Raw genomic sequence first — 27,483 nt, 5'->3', positions numbered from 1 at the left:
TTTTCTCCCCCCTCTTCATTCACTCAGCTGAGACATGCGGAAATGTAAAGTGATTTACTGAGTGTTCCCTTTTATGATATCCCAGAACTGCAGGGTTCCCTTCAGGGCATGTCCAGTTGTTTTCTGAGCTTCGTGTTCCCTGGCTCTATTCCCCCACCCACTGAAGTCAGTGGAAAGTCTCCTAAGGATTTCAGTGGGCCCGGATCAGACCCAGAGGCTGTCGCTGAGGTGTTGCTGTCTGCAGGCGTTAATAAGTGTGTGTGTGTGGTTTTAATAAGATGTCGAGCTATGTTCAAAATATGTATCTTCTGCTGATAGGGATTGAGGCCTAAATGCATGATGTGTCCTTTCCCCCCACCCTGTGTCCATCTAGTCTGTAAGCTCTTTGGGGCAGGGACTGTCTACCACTCCTTGCACAATGGGGGCTCATTCTGGATTGGTGCCTTGGCACTGCCCTAATAAACATGATTCACAGCACTGAACGGTGGTGAAAAGCCAGCTAAGGTGGCCATTACAATCACCGGAAGATAAAAAAAACCTCTGAGAAATAACTGGCTGCTGGTGCGAGTCCCTTCTTACCACCCTTCCTTCAGGGTCTTTTGCAAGGAAACCATACAACTAAAGAGGGGCCTACAAAAATACTTTGATTTCATCAAACTGCAAATGGCTGCTTTGCATTGAAGCACAGGTGCCAGTGGACAGTCATTAGGACCAGGTGTGGAGAAACGCATTTCAAGGTTAGTGAGAGTCACAGTCTCATTCACTTACGGCCCCATTTGGGGGACATTATTGGTTGGTTTTTAAGGAGTATGAAAATCTCGGCAGAGGGGCCAAACTAACCATTGCAGTGAGTAGACAGCTGGATGGTAACAAAATGCCCCGTCTACTTAAAGAACCTTGAGGAGGAAGAAGTGCTAACGTTACAAAAAATGGCTCGGTCCATCTTTAGATGCCATCCAAACCTAATGTGAATGTTCAGAGGTATTTCTTCATGGCCAGGCAGCAATAATGGAATCACAACCCAGAACAGGGTCTTGCAGCAAATCGTAGGGTTTCTTACACCGTGCAGCCTGGACTATTTGGCTTGAAGACCTCTGTCCATAATAAGTCTGATATGACATAGCTTCTGTGTCTCTAACTCCGGAATTGCTGATGTTCACACATGAAGTAATTTCAAAGAAAACAGAAAAATTGCTAGGGGAACAAAATGTCCCAAATCTAAAATCCTGAGACAAAATGCGTAGAAACCCAAATCGGTTAAAAAAAACAAATTCACAAGGTTAAGGATTAGGACCTTCAGTTTAAAGTGCACCTGGACAACTGCCTCCACTAGGTCCATTTAGAGGAGAGTTTGGATTCAGTCAGTTGTCCAACAAAAGCACCATATGTCATATAAATCTTCCATTGCTCTCCCAACTGGGAAGCTTTAAAGTTACATTTCTTGTTAGTCTGGTGACCAGGTACCCAGTGTTGCTCTGTATTGCTCAACACAGAATGGAGGCTGATGGGCTATATACAGAGAGTGTACCGGTCTGGTTAGCTGTGGTACCCCATTATGGCAGGAAGGTTCCACCACCCGGACTTCATTTTAACTCCTTTTGACTGTTCACCCTGTATTTTCTTTAGAGAGTTTTTCTGTAGTACCTAGTCTAAGTCCAAACGACACTGATAAGGGCACATGAACCAAGCTGGAAATGCTACTAGATCTTACACTTACATCAACAAGACAAGACACAGCGGAATCGAGCAGTTAATGCAACACAACTGACTGGCGGTGATGGAAAGGATCTTGCTCGGGATGATCTGGTTGGGAGGAGGTTCCAGCCCAAACTTATCAGCAAGCCCAGGTTACTTCAGCGTGGCATATTTTCCACTGTTTCCTTCCCCGCTGCTGGCCAGTCAGTCAATGCCCAGGGAAACAGAATGGCAGTGTAGCAGTGACACACACGTGGCTGCTCTGGACAGACCGGGGGAAGCAGAGGGGCTTGATCCTTAGAGCACCGCCTGTCAAGTCCAGCAGCTGACAAATTCAGATCACTGAGCACTAAATTACTGATGAAATATAGAGTGGAGGTGTAGCTATGCCAGCCCCAAGATATTAGAGAGACAAGGTGGGTGAGGTCATATTTTTTTTAAAATATGGAGCACGCTCTCTCCCCAGCCCCCCTCTTCTGCATTATACATTGCACAATAATATTTCACCGCTATTTTAAACAAGTAACTCCTGTATTGCAGGAAGCCAAAGGCACAGTGGGCCAAATTCAGCCTTGGCATATACTGATGCAATTCCCATTGGCGTCACTAGGCGTTGCATCTGCCTACACCAGGACTGGTAGCGACATCCATTTGTGCAGGGTTGGATGTGGCCCAATGAGCCAGGTAGGAAACATGGGGCTGGGGGAGAGGGATCAAGCTCTGTGCATGACCTGTGTATCTGCTTCCTGGTGACAAAGACATCCAGTTTCTTGTGAGATCCCAAGTCGACATGGAAAGAATCCCTGTTTGGCTGGATGACCCCAGCCCTGCAGCACAGAGTGCCTGGCCATCATTTTTGCAAGGCGTTCACTCCTCTGGCTAGCTTCACCGTTGAATTCTGGTGTGGGGAGTTACAATGAAAAAAAGACACTGAAATAAGTATTTGTGAAAAAGAAAAAGCTTCCTACTTGTTCTCATTCAGCTCACACCACAGAGGGGCAGGCCAGGCTGTCTCAGTCCAGCTGACTGATAGAAGAAACCCTGGCAACTCATGCCGGTTCAGACCTGTATCCCGCTTCTGGCAGTGGCCCGTACCAGACTCTTCACAGGAAGGCGCAAGAATCCCCATAATGGACAATTCTAGCGTAACCCACCCATAGGGAAAGTTTCTTCCTAACCCCAGGCAATTAGAGGCTGGTCTCAGACTTTATGGTAAGGTTTCATTTATAAGGGTGAGTCAATGATTAATAGATGCTATAAGCACATTACATGGATGAGTAATGTATTCTAAGCAAGAAACAAAGAACTTTGAATTCACATTCAGAAAAGGCATCTATATGGCCAAGCCTATAGGGTCCCCAACCTCAGGGCATAAGAAATGTTTGCAGTCAACTGCACACGACCTAAACCTTTCCTTGCAGTTTACATACCTGAGTAGTGTGTGTTACAGATGGTTATAAGTTAGTCACTGGACAGTGGTGTAGCTAGTTATAAGCCATGGTCTCAAACAGTCCATAAACATTGATTAACCATTTATTAAAACACCTATTAATCATTTATCAACTCTTTATCAATGGAACCCTAATATAAAGAGTGACAAGATTGGAATTTTCCCTGAAGCAGGAAAGTTTATATCCCTTATAATTTTTGTCCAATCTAATATAACGGTGCATGTATTCAGTAGTCATATAAATGTCTAATTCTTTAGGAATCCTGTGGCAATGAGTTCCACAGGCAGTGTGTTGTGTTAAAGCATGTTTACTCTGACCAGGTCCAAATTGGTTGCCTTTCGGTTTCATTGGATGGCCTCCTTGTTCTGAATTTATGAAAAAGGGTAAATAGGAGTGACTGAATTACTTTTTCTATAGCCTTTATTATTTTGTACACACCTACTGCCATGTCCTCTCTTATTCATCTCCTTTCAAAATACCTCCTCAGTGGCCATTCTGACTAATCTTTTACGTCACCCATCCCTGGACCCCAGAATGGAACACAGGTTTCTGGATGAGGGCCTACCATCAATTTATAATTATACACTGCTATCGTCATATGGTCAGTATTTTTTTCTAGCCCATTCCTAACATATCCAACATGGCTGCCATTGTATAACGGGGAGAAGTTTACCCGGAGCTATATCCACAGTGTCAAATCAAGTCTTTTCCTTGAGCGATAAAGAGCTTATTTAAAAACCAGCCTGGTGTCTGAGCAGCTAGAGTTCTTCCTTCCAGCGTGTATTGTCCTGTATTTAGCCACCATGAATTTAATCTGCCATCATGCTGGCCAGTCACTTGGTTTTGAAATTCCTCAGTGCTTCACTAGTCTTGACCAATGTAAATAATTGTCTGTCATCAGCATGTTTTGCCACCTCGGTTGCTGCTTGTGCCCTTCTCTAGAAGACCATTAATTAGTGTAGAGATTTAATCTCTGGGAAGGTGCTCTGGCCGCTAGAGAATTAAAAAGCAACTCAACTGCTGTGTAACCCAGTCACAGTGTTGCCTAAATTCAGCAATTTCCACGGCTGATCTTTTGTTTCTATTAAAGACTATTTTGAAACAGCCACTGTCCTCAGTATCCCTGGAGAACTGAATCCAGTCGATCGTTTAACCTAACAGATATGTAGTGAGAAATTAACTAAAATCAGTGCCATCAACCCTACAACAAAAAACAGGTGCGTGCGGCCAAGCACTCGTAAGCAACCCAGACACAATAAACCAGCGAAGGGAAATATTTTGGTGATAAAACCTCCTTGTTTCCTTTAACCACACTGCGCTAGTGGATTTTATACTTTAATAGCAAGGTGATTTTATCTCTGGAACAGCCGTGCTTGGTGGTGGCGAGAGCATGCTGCTCTCCTCTGCGGTATTTTGTAAGTAAGCCCTACCTCTGCTGGTGGTGGGTGTCGTCCTGGGTGCCTTCCAGCAGTAGGAGGCGGTAGTGTTGTGCTGTTAATCTTTGGCACAGTCCTGGGTCCAGTAGGAACGGGGTTAGCCGGCAAAGCTTTCTGTGGTGGGCGGGGTCTAGCAGTATCCTAAGCAAGAAACAAAGAGCTTTGAATTCACATTCAGGAAGGGCACCTCTATGGCCAAGCCGATGGGGTCCCCAACCTCAGGGCGTAAGAAAGGTTTGCAGCCAATTGCACATGACTTAGCCCTTTCCTTGCAGTTATTGAGAGCCTAGAATCCCATGCAACAGCACAAGCCCACTGCCGGCCCTGACACATCACAACATGCCCATGCTGGTGGTCTCAGCAAAGAGGCTGAGGACTGAATGGACATGGGGAGAGAATGGCTGTCTCCCTCCGAATCACAGAGGCAGCACAAGTGGCTGCTGCCCATGTTCTCTGCCTGTTCTGCCCATGACTTGAGCACTTCTGCCTCCAGAGCTTTTAATTCGCATGATTCCCTGATTTGGATTGGGAAGTCTCAGCCTAGTACTTTGACCCATAGACTTTAAGGTCAGAAGGGATCATCATGACCATCTAGTCTGACCTCCTGCACATCGCAGGCCACAGAACCTCGCCCACCCACTCCTGTACTAGACCCCCAACCTCAGGATGAGTTACTGATGTCCTCGAATCATGGTTTAAAGACTTCAACTTACAGAGAATCCACCTTTTAAACCTGCCAGTGACCCATGCCCCATGCTGCACGACAACACACACGCACATATTATATAAAATATACATGCACCCACACACCAGCATCTGATTGCAACTAGATTTTTTTAATACAAATGACAGAATAATGACTCTTGTCCTGCAACAAACAGCTGCCCATGGGATACGCTCAGCGTTACATTTTCTATTCTTATAACCACATTCCGTGCAAAACAAATGACTCTTGGGAGCAGGCATCCAGAGAGGCCCTACTCCCATGGCACTGCTTAGATTCTGTGTTTAGCCCTTATGCTGCAGGTGCTGAAGTAATAAGTCTGCCTGTATAGGTTGGAGGGCACCCCCAAAATCCCCCATGTTCATCTGAACTCATACAGATGCAACACTCGTTTGTTCACATCAGCTAATGCTTGGGTTTTTAACACCACTAACTCACGAGTCCCACTCTTGTGTTCAAGGGGGAATTTCTAACTCCTTCAATGCAGACGATCAACACCTGTGTCCAGAGAGTCCTTATAGGTACAGCAAGTGCTCCCGTGCTGTGGATCCTTAGGAAAGACACTGATATGGGGAAATGCAGTGAAACTAATCTCTGGGGCCTTAATCAAATCAAATGATAGGGGATCTTCCTTCTTGAAACCTCCGCAGAAGCGTTCCTCTGCTGTAGGTCTGACTGAGACAACCTCAGCTGCATGGCATATCTGGTTGTCACAGAGAAGAAACTTGACTGGAGGACACTTGTCAACAAACAGCCACAAGGGATATTTTCTCATTATTGATCAGAGGCCGCTTCCTGCTTTTGTTTGTTTTTTTTCCCTGTGAATAATCTAATTGCAGAATTTCCATAGGAACAATGGAGCTAGAAATAAGTCCCATACACTGAAATCCTGTGTGACTCGGTGTTTTGTTCTTATTTCTCCTCTACATCCTTTGGAGATGCTATCTGAAGCCAAATTCCTGCTGCCTCCTATGATGCAGCTCTCTGCTGGCATGCATCTTTGGAAGGCTTTCCTCTGGTTCTGGCCTGAAGCTCGTAAAAGGGCTTTCAAGGAATTGTGGGTGGTTTAAAGAGGGTTGTATGCTGACTTGAGCGAAGGAAATTTAGCAAATCAATTACACGCTGCATGAGGCCCGACAGACATGGAACAACCTAACGTATAATCCAAGTGTGGCCAACCTGCAGCCACACAGAGCTACACCTCAGCCTAAGGATGCACCTCCAGGGAATGCTCCTGGAGGTGACAGGATCGAGATGGAGTATTGTATGATGGGGCCTCTCCTTGATTGCTAATTACATGCTGGGGGTTGTCTTCTCCATAGGCTATAACTCTATAAAAGTCAAGAGTGACTGCAATCTGCTTCTTTAATACAAAATGGGTGTGGCCCTTAGGCTCCTGGCAAATTGTCAGCAGGTACGTTTACACAGCAAAGACAAACCAGCAGCTGGCCCATGCCAGCCGATTTGGACTCCTGGGGCTCTGGCTGCGGGGCTGCTGTGTAGACTTCTGAGCCTGGGATGGAGCCCGGGCTCTGGGACCCGGCGAGGTGGGAGGGTCTCAGAGCTCAGGCTGCAGCCCGAGCCCCGAGGCATGGACCAGCTGCGGGTGCCTAGTTGCTGCGTAGACATACCCAGTGTGATCTCAGTTACACAAAGCCTTGGTGCCCCTGCTGCAGGAAATGCTGTTGCCTGATACTGGCTAACGGTCTGCTTTGCACCCAGCGGGACTGGCAGCAGAGGCATCCGCAGAACTGGCGGAGCTGAATGAAGAATAATCATTGAGAAAGAGCACCCAGCACAGGAACATTCCCAACTGCAGCGTGAGGCAACAGGAGCACATATGCGAACCTCCCTGCGGGGAAGAAATAGAACTGTCCTGCAGGAAGAGGTGTCACAATGGGATTCATTCACCTGCATCTCGTCTCAAGAGATATGAATGAAACCTAAATGAAAGCACAAAAGAATTGAGTCCTTGGTGGGTCCATACCACAAACTCCTGTGCACAGTTCAGCACAATTCTCTTGGTCTGTGCTCCGAGAGAGCGCGGGTGGGGAAAATGCATCACTTGAGCTGCATTAGGGAAGGTTAGCCACTGAACTCTCTCCCATGCCTGATGCTAGTGACCATCATAACTCTCATGTTGCCATGAGCACCTAGACTCCAGCACATTCACTCAGAACAGGTGGCATGTGCCAACCACAGTGAAAGATAAACAGATATATGGCAAATTGCAATGTGATTCCTTTACCTGTGGGACTATGAGTTTTGGAGCAGGGGGTGCTGGCCTGGTTGGAGGAACTCGTCTTGCAGTGTCCTTCAGAATCCCATCTATCCGATATACCGGACCAGGGGATTTCCTGGCATCGTTGCTGAGGCCAGCTGGGAAAGCAGGTGGTTGCTGTATATTAGTTTTGAGATCTGGGGCTGGTTTGGGATGAAGCACTGCAGGCTTTGATGGGATTCCTGGGGTGCAGGTAGCCTGCATACAAGTCACACAAACACCAGGCATTATTTCCACATCAGACATGCTGCCTTTTATACTCATTGTCACACCTCTGTTTCTTCCATGAGGCCTTCCAGCAACAGAGCAAAAACGTGCTGACTACAGAGTCCTAAACTGACCAAGTAACTCTGTCTTTGGCCATATATATCTAGCAAATATTGATTATTTTAGATCATTTTGCCTGTAACTAAGTCTATCCCAGGAAATTTACAAGTGTCAGCAATGGGTGCATTGAATAGTGTAGAAAACCATTTGACTGATTTTCAAAGAAGCCAAAAGGAGTGAGTCTAGGGTTGCCAACTTTTTACTCACACAAAACCAACATCCTTGCCCCGCCCCTCCTCTGAGGTCCTGCCCGTGCCAAGCCTCTTCTCCAAGGCCCCACCCCTGCTCACTCCACCCCCCCGCCCCATTGCTCACTCTCCCCACCCTCACTCACTCGCTCATTTTCACCAGGCTGGCTCAGGGGGCTGGGGTGTGAGAGGCGGTGAGGGCGCCAGCTGGGGGTGCGGGCTCTGGGGTGGCACCAGGCATGAGGAGTTTGGGGTGCAGGAGGAGGCTCCAGGCTTGGGGATGGAGCCGAAGGGTTTGGAGTACGGGACGGGGCTCTGGGCTGAGGTTTGGGCTGTGAGAGGAGGTATGGGCTCTGGGCTGGGGGTGCGGGTTCCAAGGTGGGGCTAGAAATGAGGGGTTCAGGGTGCGGGAGGGGGCTCCAGGCTGGGGCAGAGGGTTGGGGTATGGGGGGAGGGGGAGGGCTCCGGCTGGGGGTGCAGGCTCTGATGTGGGGCCAGGGATGAGGGATTTGGGGTACTGCAGGATACTCTGGCCTGGGACCGAGGGGTTTGGAGTGCAGGAGGGGGCTCTGGGCTGGGGCAGGGGTGTGGGGTGTGTGATGGCTCTAGCTGGGGGTGCAGACTCTGGGGTGGGGAACCTTTTTTCTGTCACGGGCCATTGACCCACAGAAAAAAAAATCAATCCCGGGCCACTCAGCCACCCGGGGTGGGGCGTGGAGGCTCAGGGCTTCCCCCTGCAGTGGGGTGAGCTGGCGCTTGCCTGAAATGTGGCGGCCAGAACTGGACACAACACTCCAGCTGAGGCCATAGCAGCGCAGAATAGAGCGGAAGAATTACTCCTTGTGTCTTGCTTACAGCACTCCTGCTCATACATCCCAGAATGATGTGGAGACAGAAGCAGACTTGGTTTAGTACTATGGCTGAACCATGCCTCTGGGTAGGTTTCCAGTGTCTTTGTCTCTACCTTTTTGTGTTCCTGTGGGGTTTTCAGCTTGAAGGCTGGATTTGCATGGCCGTTCACACCACACTGACCTGGAGCAGAGGCACTGGTGGCAATCAGGGAGAAAAAAGAGAAGAATGGGAGTTATTTCCTTAATGCATTTCCTCTTCCCCCCCCCCCAAATTCCAACAAGAAGTTTCATCAAAATTTGAAAACATCGACCAGCCCAACCAGCATGTCTAGCCATGTTGCCCTCTCGTGACTAAACTTTACCACACAAACTGCTATCCTGACATCCACAAACATCCTTGCCATTCATTAGTGGCTGCCTGGCCAACAGAATGGCCTATGGGAACATTCCTTTGTGCCTGTTCTCCAAAGGGAGGTGTCTGAAAGTTCAGTCCATGGAGTGATCTGCATGGTGTGAACCTTCTTCGGTGCTTCACAGGTAGGCGGATAATTAGATAGAGGAGTTATTTGTGATTTCTCTTCTCTCGGACACTGGAAAAATTTGGGACAAAGGGAGGCAAAGAATAAGCCTGGACATTCACCCAAACTGTTGGCTCCTCTTTGAAGGGATGATGGTCTCTTTTAGAGGCCGGAGTCTGTCCCTCCATTTATAGCAGCAAAATGCAACTGCTATTCCCATCAAAAGCAAGATGGAAACCAGGACTCCTGCCATCACTGGAACCAGGCCTGAGAGCAAGAAAACAGAATCAATCGCTGTGTAAGGATCTTCCTTCCCCAACCCACGCCGCAGCTTTACTAGGGACCGGGAAGATAAAATGAGATACACCCACTTTCTTGGGGCAAGGGCCCACTGTCCAGGCTGCCTCCGTTCCCAGGTTTGTTGCAGAACGGGGGTGCCCATCCACAGTTGCAGTGGCAGTTCTTGTTGCTGTTGCACACCTGTTTCGGGAACAGTTAGGGACTTGATTGGCAGCTGCTCAGCTCTGCTAGAATCCACGCACCGCAACAAACCAAACACCAGCCTCCAGCCCCTCACATGGGCCACATGGGAGAGCAGGTGTTCAAAGGCACACGTTGGGAGGTAGGCACCCCGTCACTCGAATGGGAGTAAGAAGCAGGAGACCAGAGGAGCTCATGTAAAATGTGACACCAGAACTGAGTTTTTAAGTATAAATAGCTCCACAAAATGCCAGGCACAAACGTATAGTGGCTTGTCCCCACCCCAGCCTGAAACAGAAAGACACTCACTCCCTGCCCATGGCACTTCTTCCGACAGCCTTCAGAGTCAAAGATGGATGTGTTCCTGCAGTGTCCCTCGAAGCAAACCTGTGGGACCAGGAACCAAACACCCAGTCAGCTCTCTGGGGGAAGGACCATCCCTTTGTTCCATGTTTGTACAGCACCTAGTGCCGGCGGGGGGGGGGAGGGAGGGCTGGCTAGGACTCATGGGGGCTACCAGAGTACAGATAATAATAAATAATAACGCCAGAACTGAAGCCACGGCAGCAGTGAAGTTCGGCTGGTCTCCAAGCAAATGTCCATCCTCACCCTTGCCCCAGTGAATGGGACTTCAGACACGCGATGGAGAAACTGAGGCTGAGAGTCCAATTGACTCGTCCAAAGCCACGCAGCAGGCCTGTGTGAGAGCTGGCATTAGTTCCTGACCCCCTAACCTGGTGCTCATCGCTCTACGCCACACTGTCCAAGAGCACAAGACTCAGATCTAACATCGTCCCCCTCTTTCACATGGCGAAGATCTGAGGCACGGCCTTTTGGTATCAGTGTAAAAAGGAGACTTCTTTTGCTGCTCAAGAGAGAGGGAACTATTAGAAACATAGGAGCGGGAGGGACATCCTAGGCCATCACGTCCAGCCCCTGCTATAGCAGGTAGCCTGTGGTAGGGATGCAGTGCTCTCTCTCAACAAGCACGCAGAAGCAGTGTGGTAAGAAGTTGCCCAGATGACATACATAACAATTCCTCAGAAGGGCATGAAGCCTCAGGTGAGAATTGTTTAATAACCATAGAACATTTTCCAGTTGGCAAAGCCACACCCAGACCCAGCCAACAACACTGTGGTACGCGGCTGTACCTACATGATTGTTCCCACACTTTGTTCCCGTCATCACCAGGCCAGGGTCTAGCATATCTCCTTCGTTCTCTTCAGCACCATACACGTGGGTCCCCCGACACTTGATCGGCCTTCCCTCCACCATGATGGTTGTGTCTATCGGGACAGCTCTGGACTCCAGCGGCTTGGAAGCAGAGCTCTGGCACTGTATCTTCCCACATTTTGCATCTCTGTTTGAAACGTGGAGACATAGTGAAGGGTTGCATCGTGCCTTCTGGTTAACGTTTCCACTTTATTCCCACAGAATTAAGAAAATTCACATTAAAACCAACAGATAGGAGGGGGTGCTGACCAATTTCTGAACGTACGTCAACACAATAACATTCATTGGTTCAGTAGCAACAGAAATAATGAGCCAATGAGAGTCATCTTAAGGAACAATCCTAAGGAGACAGGCTTTGTCACCATTTCACCTAGGTACCTGGGGTAAGCCAAACCCAACAGAGTCATAAACAGGACACAGGGCTGCAGGGCACTTCACCACACTGTGTGTTAAGACTGTTCAGTCTGAATGGATGGCCATGGAGATGGCGATGGAGATGAACATGAACACGCCTTTTAGACATTATAAATATTGGGCCTGGCCGAATAACAGGAAACAACACTTAGCAAAACTTTTTCAAAAATTTCCTTCCCTCTTTACTGTTGGGTAGAAATCTCAACCTTTTTTCTTCAAAATTCAGGGGGTTTTTTGGTGGAATCTTTAAACTTGGAAAAATTTTGAGCAGCCCAAATAAATATCAATGCTACTATCATAAAGAACCGCACAGTTCTAATGGGGATAAGGGCGGTCTGACTGCAGGGAGAGGGCATCAATACGAACAGAGTTTAGCTTGCTTTAATCTGGTGCTCCTTATCTTAGGAAACATCACTTCCCTACTAGCAGTTATCAGTGGCCATTCTGCCTTCTACCTCGTCTCACACTTCCTGTATGTGCCGTAGACATCCTTCCCACAGTTCCCATAGGTGTCGCCGGCAGCGTTAACCTTCTCAAAGCACAGGTCAGGTGCAGGCCTCGCTCCTGTATGGAAGAGACTCATGTGACAGGCTTTCGGGAAAGGTGGAGGCTTCCTAGGGTGGCCAGATGTCCCGATTTTATAGGGACAGTCCCAATATTTGGGGCTTTGTCTTATATAGGCGCCTATTACCCACCACTCCCGTCCCGATTTTTCAAACTTGCTGTCTGGTCACGCTATGGCTTCCTCAAACCCAGCACTTGTTCATTCTTTTCCCTGACAAGTTGACGGACGAGAACCTATTACTACTTCCTCCCAGTGAGCAGTGCAGGAGAGGTTTTCCTGCCGAGCATGGACAGCCTGCGACAAGTCCTCAGGAACAGAACACTGCTGGATGATAGCAAACGGGTGGAATGCTGGGCACAGCTGGAGCTTTCTGGCTGGCTGTCATTGGTATAATTTGCACAAGCACTTGGGTTTGCATTTATGCTTCCTCCAGCCCCAACCGGCTTCTCCTCGATCACATGGTGAAGTCACAATTCCATGCTTGTGAGGTCATAACCTGTCACCGTAGAAATCTACAAGTCCTCTGTTTATATGAAAACAGATACAACACAGGCAGAGGAAGTACAAGCTTCTGTGTGCTGCCCCTGCAATATGCCTCAACTCTTCCTGGCCACTTCTGGAGACAGTTACAGGGAGGGAGCATAGTATAGCATACAGGGCACGGGTCTACAAGTCAGGAGACCTAGGTTCAATTCCTGAGGTGGCCAATGACCTGCTGAGTGACCTTGGCCACCTCGTATTCCCTCGTTATGCTTGTTTCCCCTCCTGCCCTTTGTCCGTCTGGTCTATTTGGATTGGAAGCTCCTCCAACTGGGGATTGTCTCTCATTACATTTGTACCATGCCCAGCACAATGGGTCCCGATTTCACTAAGGGGTCCTAGGCACTACCATAATGAACAATAATAATAATAATCTAAAGCAGATGATCAATTTTGCAAAGACCATCTCACCAGGCAGCCTACTTCTCTGCAAGACACGCTCCTTACCAGGCCCCCAGAGCTCCAAGCACTGCTGCTCGTACGTGAGACACATGCCAACGTAGCAATACGCCCTCCCTCCTGCACACGGCGTACCGTCCATTTGGTAGAAGTTGGCGGGACAGAATGCTGACTTGCCAGTGCAGTGCTCTGGCAGGTCACAGGGTCTAGACGTCTCCCTGCAGAGAGTTCCTGGAGCCATCAGCTAAAGAGATGGAGGGGGAGGAAAAATCAATGGTTACTTCTTGCCTGACTGCAACAGGGTTTTGTTTCTCTATGGTAAGAAAAATCTACAAGTTGTCTAATCTAGCCATCCCTCAGCTCATAGTCGTAGCCAAGCTCCAAACCGCTATCAATTGAACTTTCATTAACTAGCTAGACTTGTTTAAAAACAAGTTAATCTGTTTAAGCCCTTGCCCATCTCACGTTAAAATGAGCTGGGCGAAGTACAGTACCGTGGTGCAGTTAGTATCTTTCATCTCGAGGACGGCTGGGAACCCAGGCCTAGCCACTGAAATGCTGTTAGTGTCTCGCAGCCCAGCGGTGATCGGCATGGGCACATTGCACGATAAGGTGATTGCCTGCGATCCCCCTTTTCCGGAAGGGGAGCCTGTGTGAGGATTAATCACCTGGAGAAACTGTGGGTGTTTGAACTTGGGACGTTGGGCTCCAAAACCAGAAATACGCAAGATTTCCTGCAAGATCTAATGAGACAGCAACCCTGTTCGACACGAGCAAGGCAGTCAGATTGCTCCAGGGAGGGCTCTGCTCGACATACATTTATATATTTACACACCACTCATCACACCCAATGCATTGAACTTAGTGACATCTGGTTGTAGAGTTTACATCCACTGGGCCAGGCAAGTGTATTATTTGCAGAACTCAAGTCCTCCACACCCAGGCTTGGAAGGAGTTCAAACAACCAGGCTATTTTGACCAGACTTTCCTAGGAAAGCGGAGATGTAAAGTGAGATCCAGACATCCACAGCACACGCCCTGCTGATGGAGTTTCTCCAGTTACCTGATATGTTACAGGAATTCAATCGTTCACTAAAAGGCTAAAGACAACGATAATGTCCAGTCGAACCCCCACAAGGAAAATGCTCCCTGTTCTCATGTGCAGGTTTCTCCTTGAATATAATTTCACTCTTTCACCAACCACTGGGGCAGAACACAAAAATGATCAATAAACTGGTAACATAATCCACCAGGGAACCTACACGCCAAGCCCTGCTGTGCCAGTTGTCTTCTTGGAAAGAGAAACTTGTCCCCTGATGTGGTTTAACCCCTCGTAATCACAGCACGGCACCAGTGTAAGCCATAACAGATGGTGCTGGCCTCCCCAGGGGATGGAAGGTGGAAGGGAAAAGGAGAAAACTGACTTCTCAACTGTCTAGACTGCCCACGTTTTTTTAAATTGCAGAAGACTTGCAGAGTTCACTCCACTGATCACAGGAGAGGCTGCAGGCAGTAACAAAGTGACAGGAACTGAATCCAACTGGCCACGTGTTTGAAATGACAGGGACTATGACCCATCGCTACTATGCACAAGGACAGCATACGCTTCACACAAGCCTCCAACAGAGCAACGAATTAACCTACATTATGTACTGAAATCCTATTCATATAAACGATAAAGACTTGCAAACATTACTAGAAATGTTAGCTGCCTCCGTTGTTGGGGACACAACTTTAGGTACCTGAAGAGCTGTGCTTTGCAGAAAGTGTTGATATCCATTCTCTGAAATTCTGGCCCCTTTAACGGGTCTGACGCTGGGCACCCAAAACCATGAGTCACTTTTGAAGATCTTGGCCTATACTACTGACAAGCTTAGGACATCGGGATTCGGGACAAAAGGGTATTTTCCTCCTCCTCCTCCGCAGCATTTTTCAAAGCAATACATATAAGGCCACAGCCTCAAAGACAGCCTCCACCTTTGTGCTTGAAGCCGATGGCGGGCAGCGAGCAAAGTGGGTACGAACACAGATGTCTCACACCCTGAGTGGTGAACGTGACCAGGTTGTTAGATCTCTACTTTCTACCATTTGCCCCACTGTTGACTGCAGGTCCAAAATCGGGGGGCTGGGACCCATATGAAAATGTGTTCCTGGAGCCTGGCCAGTACTATACGGCCTCAGTGAGCTAACAGCAGGGATCTATCAGCTGTAGGTGCCTGTTTGTGCCTATCACCAGGGCATCTCTTGTCTTTGGACAGAGGGAGAAGACACTTGCGTAGGAGAATGCAACTGTATTTAAACGTGCATGTTGTATACGAGCTGCTTCCCAAATATTGTGTAGAGATGAATAATAGCAGAGGGGCAAAGAAACTAGAAGGCATAAACAAGATACGCCTGCCTGCGGTGGAGAATCCACACAGTGCTCAGGACTGTGTTACGTACGTCTTTGCAAATCATTGGAGGGAGGATGCTCCTCTCTCCATCAGTTTCCCCTCAGCCACTCCCCTGCTCTAACAGCCCCCTGACCAACCTCTCTCTTCTTTGCTAGTACAGGGAAGATGCAACGGGCCCCACCTTGCACTGGTGACAGCAGGTTCCATGAGCACACTCGGCGCCAGGCTTCAGGGAGCAATCAATGGCGTTGCAGCAGGGATTATTGCACTCCTGAGAGAGAGGAGCAAGAGATGTGCGGTGTTTATGAGGCAGATGTTCTGAGCTAGAAACACCCACGTGGCCAGTTTCCAGGGCAGGGCTTATCCCATTCTTGTTGAAGATGCACACAGTGTATCTGCCCTCCTTCCTCTCCCTGCACGTTCAGTGCAAATGGCCCCTCCAGAAAGGCCCGCACTTGTCTTCTAGCCGCAGCACTGCTGCTAAGCCGTGTGTGTGTCCTGGCAGTAGTATGCTATTGACATCCCTTCTAACGAATGGAAGGTTAGATCACGCTGTGTGCATTTCAACTGGTGGCTCTGGGCTGCTAGTCCCAGGAGGGTTCCGTCTCATTCTGCTTACTCACAGAGAGAATAACACAGGGAAGCACAGAATGAAAGAAAGGAGGTGACCTGACGTGTTCAGAGATGAAGCTGCACATAATTACAGTGAGCCTGGCAAACTGCAATGCAGAGGAGGCTCATACGGCTGTCAGAAAAGCCAGTGAGTCTCCTACCCCCATTTTTTCTGATTTAGATCTGGATCCAAATCGATTGCAGATTCCAGATCCCTGAACTTTGGGGCTGCTTCAAACCTACTTCTGGCTTTGAATTTTTCAAATGACTCCCCCTCTTTGCATTAGGTCAAACCAGAGGCGCCTGGACTATCTAAAATCTAGAACTCAATGCAAATGTTGTGGTGTGTCCAGTCTACCCATGTAGTTTAACCATATTTTAGAGCTGTGTTGGTGGAGTGATTGCATTAAGATGGCAACTAGAATACTCACACCTAGCTCTTATGTAGCACTTCTCATTGGTAGATCTCAAGCACTTCACCCCCATTATCATTATCCCCATTTTACAGATTGGGAAACTGAGGCAAAGAATGGTGCTGTGATTTGCACAGGGTTAGCCAGCAGGCCAGTGGCAGAACCAGGAATAGAAGCCAAGCTAGTGCTCTATCCACTAAGCTAAAGGGCTTCTCTACACTGAACTCCCATCCTTCCACTCATGCAAATGCTCTTCCCAATGCTGACCAGTCCGTGTGGATTTTTAAAATACGCTCCGTGGTAAGTGCTTTAGCTTAGTATAGTTCCTAAAGATACAAGTATCCAGGTTGCATGCTCTCTCCATACATGCCTCCTACAAGCATGCATGCTGGACGTTCTCTGCACATGCCCTCCGCCAAAAGCAGTGCTGAACGTGTAACCACTCCCTCAAGGGGTCATCAGCAGGGATTAATCCTAAAATCTTCAGCATCAAAAGCACAGACTTCGGTCACCTGAGCTAAAGAAGTCACTTCATTAGTGGATATCAGTAGCAGGCTCTTATCTTCTATGTACATCAGCCACTAGAGGGGGACATGACCCATTTAGCTAGCAAGTTACAAATGCATGTTACCATTATTGTTTGTATTGTGGTAGCCCGCAGAGGCCCCTGTCGGGATCAGGGATGCATTGCGTTAGGTGCTGTACATACAGTTAGACAAGGTCTCGGCCCTAAAGAGCTTTACAATCTGATGGACACTGCACCCATGTTAATTGTCCCTTACACATGCGTGACTCCTGCACCTATACAAGCTGAGCACATAGCATGGGTTTGTGTACCTGTCGGCCGCTTCGCGCCTGCATCACTTTCTCCCATCTCAGCCTCACACAATTAGATCTACATGAGAGTTACCTCCACTTCTCCGCAGTCACATTCCTCCCCATCTTCCAGGTAACCGTTTCCACACCTCTTCCCGCCGTATAAAGTATTGGGGTCTGGCATGTTGGAGAGACAGATCCCTCCGCCGGACTGCAGGTACCTGTCCAGCTCCTTCCTATTGCACGTGCTGAATACCCTGGGGAATGGGTGCCTGCGCACGGATCAGGTCAGAAGAGCATCGCATTAGAGGAGATCTAAGGCATAAAGCAGCAGAGCAAGTGTACACACAGGTAGAACTGCTCCTCCCCTGCGGGCTGGGCCCCCACCAGCACTGCAGTGAAGTTGCACAAAGGGTGAATTTGGCCTGTGTGGTCACGGTCAGGGTCAGATTCCATCTTGTATCCAGGTTACATGGGACAATGAGTTTAGATTTCAGCTCTTTCCCCATGTGGGGGATTCAAGGTGGGAGAGTCTGGAAAAGGCACAGCTGTCACCCCATCCAAGAGGTTTTCTTAATATAAAGTATTAGACTAAAACCCAGGCTCCACGTACATAGCCCCCAGGGAGATATCCCCTTAGCCACTCAGTAGGGCTTCTTCTGAACTGTGAGAGTAACTTTTAGAACCTTATACTTGACACTGAATAATTGGTTGTGAATCTGACTGATAGGAAGATTTATTCCCCCTCTCCGCTCCAACCTCCTACTCAAGTGGAACGGGTTTAAGTATGTTTTCTGCTACATGGCTTTTTAATTTCCTTTTGGAGTGTATGTTAGACTCATGCACATCATGTTGCATTTGTGTGTACACGCATGCCAACGTACTGCCACTTTCCCTCTTGATATCTTCCTTTGTTTGAGAAAACTCAATGACATCAAAACAAGGGGTTTTAAAGATCGGCTTTGGTTAAACAACTTCAGATGTTCTTGGTTAAATGATGGGTTTGTTTCGTTTCAATAAGAAGGGGGTGAGGAGTGGGGGGTCCGTTAGGGTTTTTAATTAGCACAGAGCCCAGTTCTAGAACTTCTAGAAACTCTTCTGGAGTCCTGAGGAGTTAATTTTTCAGCAATAAGAGGGTGTGTGGCTTTAAGGGAGGAGGGGAGAGCTAGGGTTTTTGTGTGTCTGAAGAAACACGGAACCCATGAAAAATTAACCCTGGAATCCCCCTGTGTTCACACTCGAGCTCTTCCTCCCTCTTCCCCTCAGGGCTTGCTGTTCCTTTCCTTTGAAATACAGACTTGTAACCACTCACCTGAAATAGAAGCAGAGGAGCATGGACCAAATCCATTTGCTGCACCATCACTTACAGGGCAAAACTACGCTCTCACACCATTAACCTGTTAATTGCCCCCAGTGAATTGACATTAAGTGGATCTGAGTTCTCTTAACAAGAAGCTCATAACAGGCAAGGACAACCCCAGGTAAAGATCAGCTTAGAAACATGGCTCTGTAGCTGTGCCTTTTGACAGTCCCCCAGGTAATCGCTTTGCCCTTGGTTACCACATTGCCTGGGAGTATGATCCCTGCTGCTGTACAGGTAAGAGTGCCTAACTCCCATAGGGGTATTTTACATACAGAGCACATGCAACTAAATCAGGATGCACGCTGCAGGATGCATGCTGCAGGAATGCTTTGGCAGACCCCTTTGGGGTCGGTCATTTGGTGAGGGGCAGTTTACTTTAAGCTGGGAATTAAACTAACTGCCCCTACCATGTGACCCAAGTTGCCACGGAAGCGGTGTCTCTGTAAACCTATTACAGACAACACCCAGCGCTGGACCCGGCTCTCTGCTGCATTCTCCATGATCCCGGTCCCGCTGGGTTCTCCGGGGGCAGCGGGTTTTGTTTCCCTCGGGGAGGATCACGGGAGAGCGACTCACCCTGTGGCAGCAGCCATGATGCAGCCTCCGTCGTCAGCATGGGCGGCACAGCAGCCAGCCGAGTCGTGGCTCATGCCCAAGTTGTGGCCCATCTCATGGGCCACGGTGGCGGCGACGCCGATGGGGTTGTCGGAATGATCCTGGTCGGAATCAAAAAGCAGGGTCGGCGTGTCACTGACACGTCGGCCGAGCGCTCGCGCCCAGCAGGGCTGGGCAGGGAGGTGCATTTTCTGCTGCGGAAGATGGGCCTGCAGCAAAACGCTCAGCTAGAGCAGCCTGCACGATGGGGTCTGGACGCTGCAGCTCAGCTCTGTCTGTTTCAGATGTCTGTTGCAAAGTGGCCTGCTGGCAATGAGCACCAGTCTGTACTGCCCACGGCCTGTCTGTCTGGGCCATAATGCTGTATAACAGGCCTTTACATTTGGTTTAATTGAATATTGTTTATCGTTAGGCCCCAGTAACCTCTTACATGACAGGAGTGGTGGCACCATGTGCTGGATTGCTGGCACCCGAGACTGAAGTCTTGTTTTCTACGCACAAATGCTCCAGATTCAACTCCCACCTCCATCTTCTCCCCACCAATGTTTTGTCAGGACTGTGTGTGCTCGGGATGAATGAGGTACCCAGAGCCTTTCACTGATGCATGAAGAATTGTTACCTGGGGTTGTCTTTGACCTTTTATGAAAGGGAATGCTGGAGACCGACCTGGAAAAGCGTTTTCTGGGAGGCAGCTATCACATGTATTTGCTACACACAGGAATCGCCTGATAAGTGGTTAGCAATAACTTACCATGTTCACCCCTCCAGATTGGAAATCGGAGCACATGGCCATCAGCGGAGCTAAGCCGATTGTGGTGCCCTGGAACGATATCCCACTGAAAACAATCCGGAGAAATAATGAAATGGGACAGCGATCTAGTCTGAGGTGTTGTAGAAACCAGTGGTGTCTGTAGCCTTATGAACTTACATCAGACCATAAGGAAATGGCTTCTTCGTTAATACCTTTCCTGCTATCTTCATAGTTTAGCTTTTCAGCTCCACCATTCCTCTTCTAGAGCTAATAGTTCACCTGACACCATGATCAAGCCATCTGGACTGTGCAGCCAATCTGATTGCTTGTAATGGCCTGGGGATGTTCCTAGCAGACTACTGACTTCCTGGACTTGGAAACAAACACACAAGAGACTGTCCACTGAAAGTCCACCCCAGGCTGTATCCTGAGCCCACTGTATGCTGGGGCCACACTTTGGAAATTTAATGTGTGCTGGGTGAATACCCATGCAGTGCAGACATATTCTAGGGCTCACTAGCTCAGTGCGTTGATTTAAGGAGTCCCCAGTGACCTGGAATGCTACACTGCCCTTTCAAGTTTTTAGGGTCTTATAAGAAAGCGGTGGCTTGGGGAATCATGTCTGACCAGACACCCAGAACAGTATCAAAAACAGGGTGGATCCGTCCGTGAAAAACCCCACGGAAAAGCTGTTGTATCTCTGCATTTTCTTTTCACTGGTTCCCAGTCCACTTCCCACAACCTGCTAATGGGAAATTCTCACTGGAGAAAGAGCCAGAACTAGGGAGCTGCTGCAGATTGTTCTTCTAACAGGCCAACCTTGCTGGCCCTGTATCCAGTGGCACTAATCAGATCAACAGGATGAGTCACTCTGATCAGCCAGCTTGCTCCCAGCCCGATGCACCAAGCATGTCAGAGGCAGAATGATGCACTTGCTAACACAGGCCCTGTCCCACAACTGGCTGAGTGCCTCCTGCAATCTGCACCCACTGAAGACTGTACATCTTGCCTTCCGGCCCAGATCTTCAGAAAAGTGGGTGCACTACTGTGCATGCAAAGATGCGCAAGAATTTGCATGTGTATTGTGCAAATAATGGAAATGGCAGTCCCCCGCTTCAATGCACATGTACTGTGACTGCATACCACTTGGGGATATGCACCTTTCTAAGGCTCCAGCCCCATGAATGTGTTCCAGCAAGAACCTTATCCCTGCTGATTTCACACCTTGTCCCTAGATCCCTTGGGCAGAGAGATTGTGTTATTCCAGGAAAAGCAACATACGTGATTAACTGGGCATTGTCGTGTTTTTTGCGGGTTAGCAGCTTGCGCCTCCAAGCGAGGAAGGACCAAAGGGTGGAATGTGAATTCTCGGATACATCGCACTTATTTCGGTCAGTCCAGACCTCCAGCCCCACCAGGGCAATCCGAATGTTCAGGGACTTGTAAAACTAGAAGATGCACAGAGAAGAGAGGAAAGAGCCGATCAACTGATAGCTGCTGATTTTTCTCCTCATTTTAAACCGTGAATATAAACGATGTGAAATATGTGACTTTTGTACAATCAGACAGAACCATAGGTTCAGGGAAAGTGGGTCTCCCTAGAAGCATGTTCTACCCTCAGCTCCGGGATGGGAAGAGCCCGGTCAACATCCAATACAAAACCCTTCCAAAGCACAATCTGGGCTGGATGCCAGATGTAGTGCTTTCATTTTTTGGCTAATGGTGCTCAAGAATCATAGAATATCAGGGTTGGAAGGGACCTCAGGAGGTCATCTAGTCCAACACCCTGCTCAAAGCAGGACCAATCCCCAATTTTTGCCCCAGATCCCTAAATGGCCCCCTCAAGGATTGAACTCACAACCCTGGGGTTTAGCAGGCCAATGCTCAAACCACTGAGCTCTCCCTCCTTGTAGTTTGCTGTAAGCGATGAAGGTCATCCACAATAACACAGCTTTGAGAAGAAACAATTCAAAACACATTGATATTTTCTTGCTAACACCCCTGTAAGGAAAGGGGATTCCCTCTCGGCTCCCTGTCTCCAATGCCTCTGCTCAGTGGAACTGTTCTGGGGATGCCATCCAGTCTACACAGTGCCAGGTCATCAGGGAGAAGGAGCCAAAGGGGAATTCCCTTTGCCGAGAAGGAAGCTTTCTTTCTGGCACAAGAAGTTCAGGTGATGGTGTTTCGCTGAGATTTCAGCTCCTTTCCCACCGGTTACACACCTGGCCTCACCTTATCTACGTAATTAGCAACCGCCACTAGTTTATTCTTCGTTAGTTGAAGGTCATAGTTATTCTTCTGAAACTGAATGAAACGAGCACAAATCAGCAACATCCTTTAAAAACAAACAAGAGCGTAACACACATTTAACCAGATCATGTTATTCTGAAAATGCTGAAGTGACTAACCCAGTCAGTGCACATGTGGTGCCCAGGAGTCCTTCTTCAGTGTATACACCAGACCCCTATTAGCAACAGGAGGAGCTACCCAGGTCTAGATCTCGTAGCACTTCTCCCCGTGCTCTGAGCTGGCAGCATCATATCACCGTGACGCTAGTCATCGAACAGAGCAACGCATGTACATCCCAGGTGAGAATCCCCTAGCCAGACAGTTACGTAAGGAGTGGACTAATTTGCCATGTTAAGCACAAGGTAATGTAACTTCATGCCTATAATTAGCACAACCACAGCACTTATCACAGAGGATTATTTACACAACTCACTTACCGGACAAAAATGATAGCTGCATTGCTTCATTTAAAACACTTTTGGCCCATTGAAAACATGTGATAAATAATGAATTAACTTGGCAAATAATGTTTGATTCATGTACTTAAAATAAGTTACAAAAAGATCCTTTAAAAATAGACTGGGTGTTTTCACTGGAAAAGCTGGGGCATTTTTTCTTTTAGGAATGGGTAGTTTGCATTGATCACATCAAGGGTTTGACTAACGAAAGGGTGAAGAACATCTGGTAATCCCTGAATAAGCTGCATTTTCTCACAATCTCTGCAGTTTCCTGGTGCCTAACTCAGGAGAAACACCCAGCATCTGCCTCTCTAGTGTCATTCAGAATAAGTTACAGCCAATAGCCCTGAAGGAGCTGTGCAATTCTAGCATCAGGTTGTAACTTTATGAATGGGGTGGACCCCCCTACTCCACTCTATGCTGATAATTAAATGATCAATTAAACATTGTCACGTTTGGGATGGTATTGAACAGCTTCGACAGAAAGTTTAGATTCGCAGCATCTGAAACCTCAGCAAGAGCTTTCTTTACCTCCACCATTAAATACCAACTGAGAATAGCCAATCACCTGGATTTCTTTAGGGAAGAGACAGGGAGTAGAATTAGGGGACCAGGTTATCCCTGAGAAACCCCACAACCCCAAATCACAATCTGTAGAGAGCCATCATTAAACGTGGAGCTGTGTAACTGAATCAATGTTCCTGCATGCTGGCTGCTAATAAGATATGGAGCCTTTTCACTTCAGGGCACTGGTTAGTGTTACCTGGAGTTTTCAGAACCCCAGCAGGGGTAACGTAACTGTTTCACTTCAGGAATAAATCAATGGGAACACAGCAATTCTGTCTGATAAAAAGATTAATGCAAGTAAGCAAGCTCTATCTAAACTGCAGTTTATTAGATTTAAGCACACAGAGACATAAGCGATAGGTTTCGAACATCCCAGATATCTACCCGAACTCTGAAACAGTATTAAGTAATTAACAGCGGGTTCGCAGTAGCCAGTTGCTCACCCACCAGAGAGAAAAGGTGTCAGAAAAAACCTCTCTCAAGATGGCTTAAGAGGACTGCTCCAAAAGTACACTCTTTTATCTAGACATTTTATAACTAACTTCTACAAAACACATAGGTCATAATGACCCTACTGGATCTTCACTTTTCTAACTTTCAATAAACTTCTAATGTCAGAGGCATCTAGACTCAAGGTTTCCATCCTCTTACCTTCTTTCTGTCTCGGTTATTTACTTTTCTTTCCCCTCCTCCCACTCTGATTAGCAGAAACTGCCAGCTAGATTTTGACCTTGTATCTAAAAGCCTGCTTTCCAATTAACAGTTAACTATGTGGTGTTCTTTTTTATTAATTCATGGTGGCTGACTGCTCATAATGTAGTTGCAATTGGCTTGATCACATTCTGAGGTACACGCACCCCTCAGATCCAGGGTAACTGTTAGTAGTCAGTGCAGACTGGTAGTGACAGGCAATAGTTACATCTCTGATGGCTGTGCAGTGGCCTACTTGAAATAAGTGGGTGGCCTCAATCCTAGACACTTGTCCGTATCACAGTTTCCATCTCCTATTGGCAATAAACGGCATCTTTCCTGGGTATTCTCGGAGTAGTCAGGGAGGGACCAGGAGGACAGGGAAGTGGAACCCCATTATGTACACCCTGCCAGGGTCCCTCCACATCAGGGATAGCTGTGATGGCAGGGGAAAGCTGCCCCTGCCACTGTCTGCTCTCTACCCGTTCTGCAGCTAGAGAGATTTGCCATGGACCCAGTTCTCAGCCGGTGTAAATATGGCGTATTTCTCTTACCTCTGCAAAATCAGCCACAAGCAGCAGCTCCACGTACTTCGTAGACTGCAAATCCTCCCGCTTCACCTGTGACAGAGCACCATGGAGGTTAGTTGTGTTTAATCATTTTTCTTGTCTGGCAATTGCTGCCTTACTGACGATGCCCCTGCCCCCCGTTACACATGGACACTTGTTTGCTTGAGCAGCCACTAGTTCCTAATCACTGTCTTCCTTTTGGAGGTACTATAACCCCTTGGTTTCATTTCCACAGCCCTGCTCTTGGAGGACAGCAGTATCACCCTGCTCACAGGGGATGAGCCACACCCTGCCGCGTGTTGCACATTAGTGCCCTAGCTTACATGGTACGCACTCACCCTGTGATGGTGTGCTGTGGCCCGGCCTGTCAATGTGTTGAGCCAGTGTGTGGTTGTCGTTTCTTCGTGCAGATATCCACAAGTCCCCTTGGGAAGCCTCAAATGTTCTGATCTGTAGATCAAGTGTTGATCCTGGCTATCGGGGACCGGCTCTAAGATGTAACTGAGGTTGCTGCTCAGTACTATAAGACCACTGTTGAAATAAGAGGCAGTGAGAGAAAGGATAGTTCAGTGGTTTGTCAAGGATCCAGAAAACCAACATTTAATTTCCTGCTCCACCTGTACGATCTTGTGGAAGTCACTGAGGCCCAAAGCCACTAACTTTCACTGAAATCCTTTGACAGTATGGGCCTTAGCTTCTCAGTGTTTCTGTTCCCCATCTGTTCTCTGGGGACAATAGGGGTGTTGTGAGGATAAACACATTAGTGATTGTGAGGTGCTCAGATACTGTGGGGAAGGAAGCTAGATAAATACTTGAGACAGGGAAATGATGTTACCAGTTAATACAAGAACTTGTTGAGCTTTTTTTGTCTAAAATATTGTGCACCAAGAGGCTGATCAACTGAATCACAAATTGGCATTTTGACAAAACAAGAAAATGTTTTGGTTTTTTCATCAACAGAAATTTGAGGTTTTGGGGTTATTTTCCTCCTTAGGTTTTTCCTCCATTTTGAGGAAATGAGGCATTCTCCCCAGACCCCGCCCCCATTTTCCACTGGGAAAAAGGGGAAGGGAACCCAAGCCAAAAGCCTGTGCATTTTGAACCAAAACAATGTTTTTCATTTTGTTTCCCTTCATGAAAAAAAATGTGAAAATTTTCAAGTGAAATGTTAATTTAAGGGTTTTTCTCCATTTTCCCCTGCACAGAAAATACCATTTTCCAACCCAATCTAGTCAATAAATACAGAACTACAGCCTCTCCAGGATGCAGTCACATGGGGGCTGGGAATGTCAAAGGTGTCTGGGAGAACAAAGCATCCTAACTCCCATGGTCTTTCAATGAGAGTTGAGCACCTAATTTCCTTAGGCTCCTCTGTAAATACCAGCCATGATCAATAATATGTTGTTTATCATATAGCCATGCGCCTTAGATAATCGTTCTTGGGGCCTTTTCGGCCACAGCCCACAGGGAAGTGGGTAAGAATTTATTAACCTCAATTTCTCCATTTGTATTAGGGGGTAAGAGATGCAGGTGAGGCAAGGGATGAATTGCTGTTCTTCTTTTGCTGTTCTTCGGCACAGGGGTGAATTTCATCCTGACTGTTTGAAATTATACTGAAGATTGGAGAGAGACAATCCGTAACACCACTGCTGGTACATAACAAGCAGTGTTCCAAGTAGGCTAAGAGCTCCTATTTTTATCTCCTTCATGCAGGTTTAATTTCATTTCAGCCTTTGAGACACTGCAGGGGTTTGCCATGATACAAATGGAAGCCAGGGAGCAACAGATCCTTAGCACATCCCATGCAGGAATTCCCTTCCCCCAACTGCCCAGGCTGGGACCCACCTCTGGCCGAGGCTTCTTCTGGCCAGCTATTTTGGTCTGTGCTTCCGTGCACGGCACAGTGTGGGAGGGAAACTAGCGCATCCTATTTAACAAACTGAGTGGCCGATAGAAAAGAGCTGTAAAAGAACATAAATAATTGATATGGTCATAGAACGCTCTTTCGTTCTAGTCTGGGGTTGTATTCAGGATGCTCTCTGGGAGCTGGGCACGGTATCCAGATTTCATATATTAGAAGCCTGTTATTTTCATTTAAAAGCTACTTGCTAGAGCAAGAGTTTCCAGGCGACCCCTTTCAAGCAAACTAGGGAGCCATTGTGGTGTTTTGCCTGATTTCCCCTACAGCTCTCCCCCACAAGCCCACCCTGTGCAGTCACTTAGGCACAGCTCTGTATTTCCAATACTATCCGGGAAGCAGTGGCCCCTTTTGATAGACGCTGCATAGGATGGTCAGCAGACTCCTTCCCCAGGCCCCCAAAAGGTGCATTGCAGCCATAACGGAATCGGCACAAGACCAATGCCTTTCCCAGATCCCTGCAGAAATCATCATCTGAAAGACCTGAGCAGGCTTTAGAAGCATTAGAGAAGCCCTGTCTCTTGTATTCCCAGTGCCAGAAACACACCTCACGTTGCAGAGTTACTTTAGGGGCTGCAGAGCAATGCCAAATAAAGCTCACCCTTATTGCTGAGGAAAAGATCCCGGTTAAATTCTGCTCTCGTTTACACTGGTGTTAGTCCACTTGAATCAACAGGGGCTGCCCCTCCAAAAGCAGCATTTGGCCCCACTGGCAGATGCCCAGGAAGAATCCACTGGTGGGTTGCATAGCTGGGTGGTGGGGTCCCACTGAAAGCTTTGCTTCAAGCTTATGCTTCTTCTGCTTCAATGCAGGCCCCTTCCTCTTCTTTAGTTCCTCAGACACAAGCCCACTGTAGCCCTGCTGGTACTCGTGGCGTTTGCTCACACTGTGGTTTATTACCACATAGTAACTAATGAGCTCACTTC

General features: G+C 47.8%; 1 protein-coding gene across 1 annotated transcript in view; it reads right to left on the bottom strand.

The window, feature by feature from the left end:
* Nucleotides 1–633: 633 nt before the first annotated feature.
* ADAM19 (ADAM metallopeptidase domain 19) overlaps nucleotides 634–27,483 on the bottom strand; it is a 51,596-nt gene continuing 24,746 nt past the window's right edge. Inside the window, exons 6-23 of the mRNA XM_084635871.1 lie at nucleotides 24,977–25,169; nucleotides 24,624–24,689; nucleotides 22,298–22,369; nucleotides 21,347–21,513; nucleotides 20,066–20,150; nucleotides 19,276–19,415; nucleotides 17,431–17,608; nucleotides 15,677–15,766; nucleotides 13,151–13,346; nucleotides 12,054–12,162; nucleotides 11,107–11,311; nucleotides 10,261–10,338; nucleotides 9,843–9,951; nucleotides 9,594–9,738; nucleotides 9,067–9,148; nucleotides 7,555–7,785; nucleotides 4,577–4,723; nucleotides 634–2,593 (exon numbers count right to left, since the gene is read on the bottom strand). Of these exons, the coding sequence (XP_084491997.1) occupies nucleotides 2,546–2,593; nucleotides 4,577–4,723; nucleotides 7,555–7,785; nucleotides 9,067–9,148; nucleotides 9,594–9,738; nucleotides 9,843–9,951; nucleotides 10,261–10,338; nucleotides 11,107–11,311; nucleotides 12,054–12,162; nucleotides 13,151–13,346; nucleotides 15,677–15,766; nucleotides 17,431–17,608; nucleotides 19,276–19,415; nucleotides 20,066–20,150; nucleotides 21,347–21,513; nucleotides 22,298–22,369; nucleotides 24,624–24,689; nucleotides 24,977–25,169 (2,341 nt within the window). The 3' untranslated portion in view covers nucleotides 634–2,545. The remainder of the gene's footprint in view (nucleotides 2,594–4,576; nucleotides 4,724–7,554; nucleotides 7,786–9,066; nucleotides 9,149–9,593; nucleotides 9,739–9,842; nucleotides 9,952–10,260; nucleotides 10,339–11,106; nucleotides 11,312–12,053; nucleotides 12,163–13,150; nucleotides 13,347–15,676; nucleotides 15,767–17,430; nucleotides 17,609–19,275; nucleotides 19,416–20,065; nucleotides 20,151–21,346; nucleotides 21,514–22,297; nucleotides 22,370–24,623; nucleotides 24,690–24,976; nucleotides 25,170–27,483) is intronic.

This window comes from Lepidochelys olivacea, assembly GCF_965140295.1.
Source record: "Lepidochelys olivacea isolate rLepOli2 genome assembly, chromosome: 8".
In the NCBI taxonomy this organism is placed as follows: Eukaryota; Metazoa; Chordata; order Testudines; family Cheloniidae; genus Lepidochelys; species Lepidochelys olivacea.
This window is presented reverse-complemented; position numbering and strand designations above follow the sequence as displayed.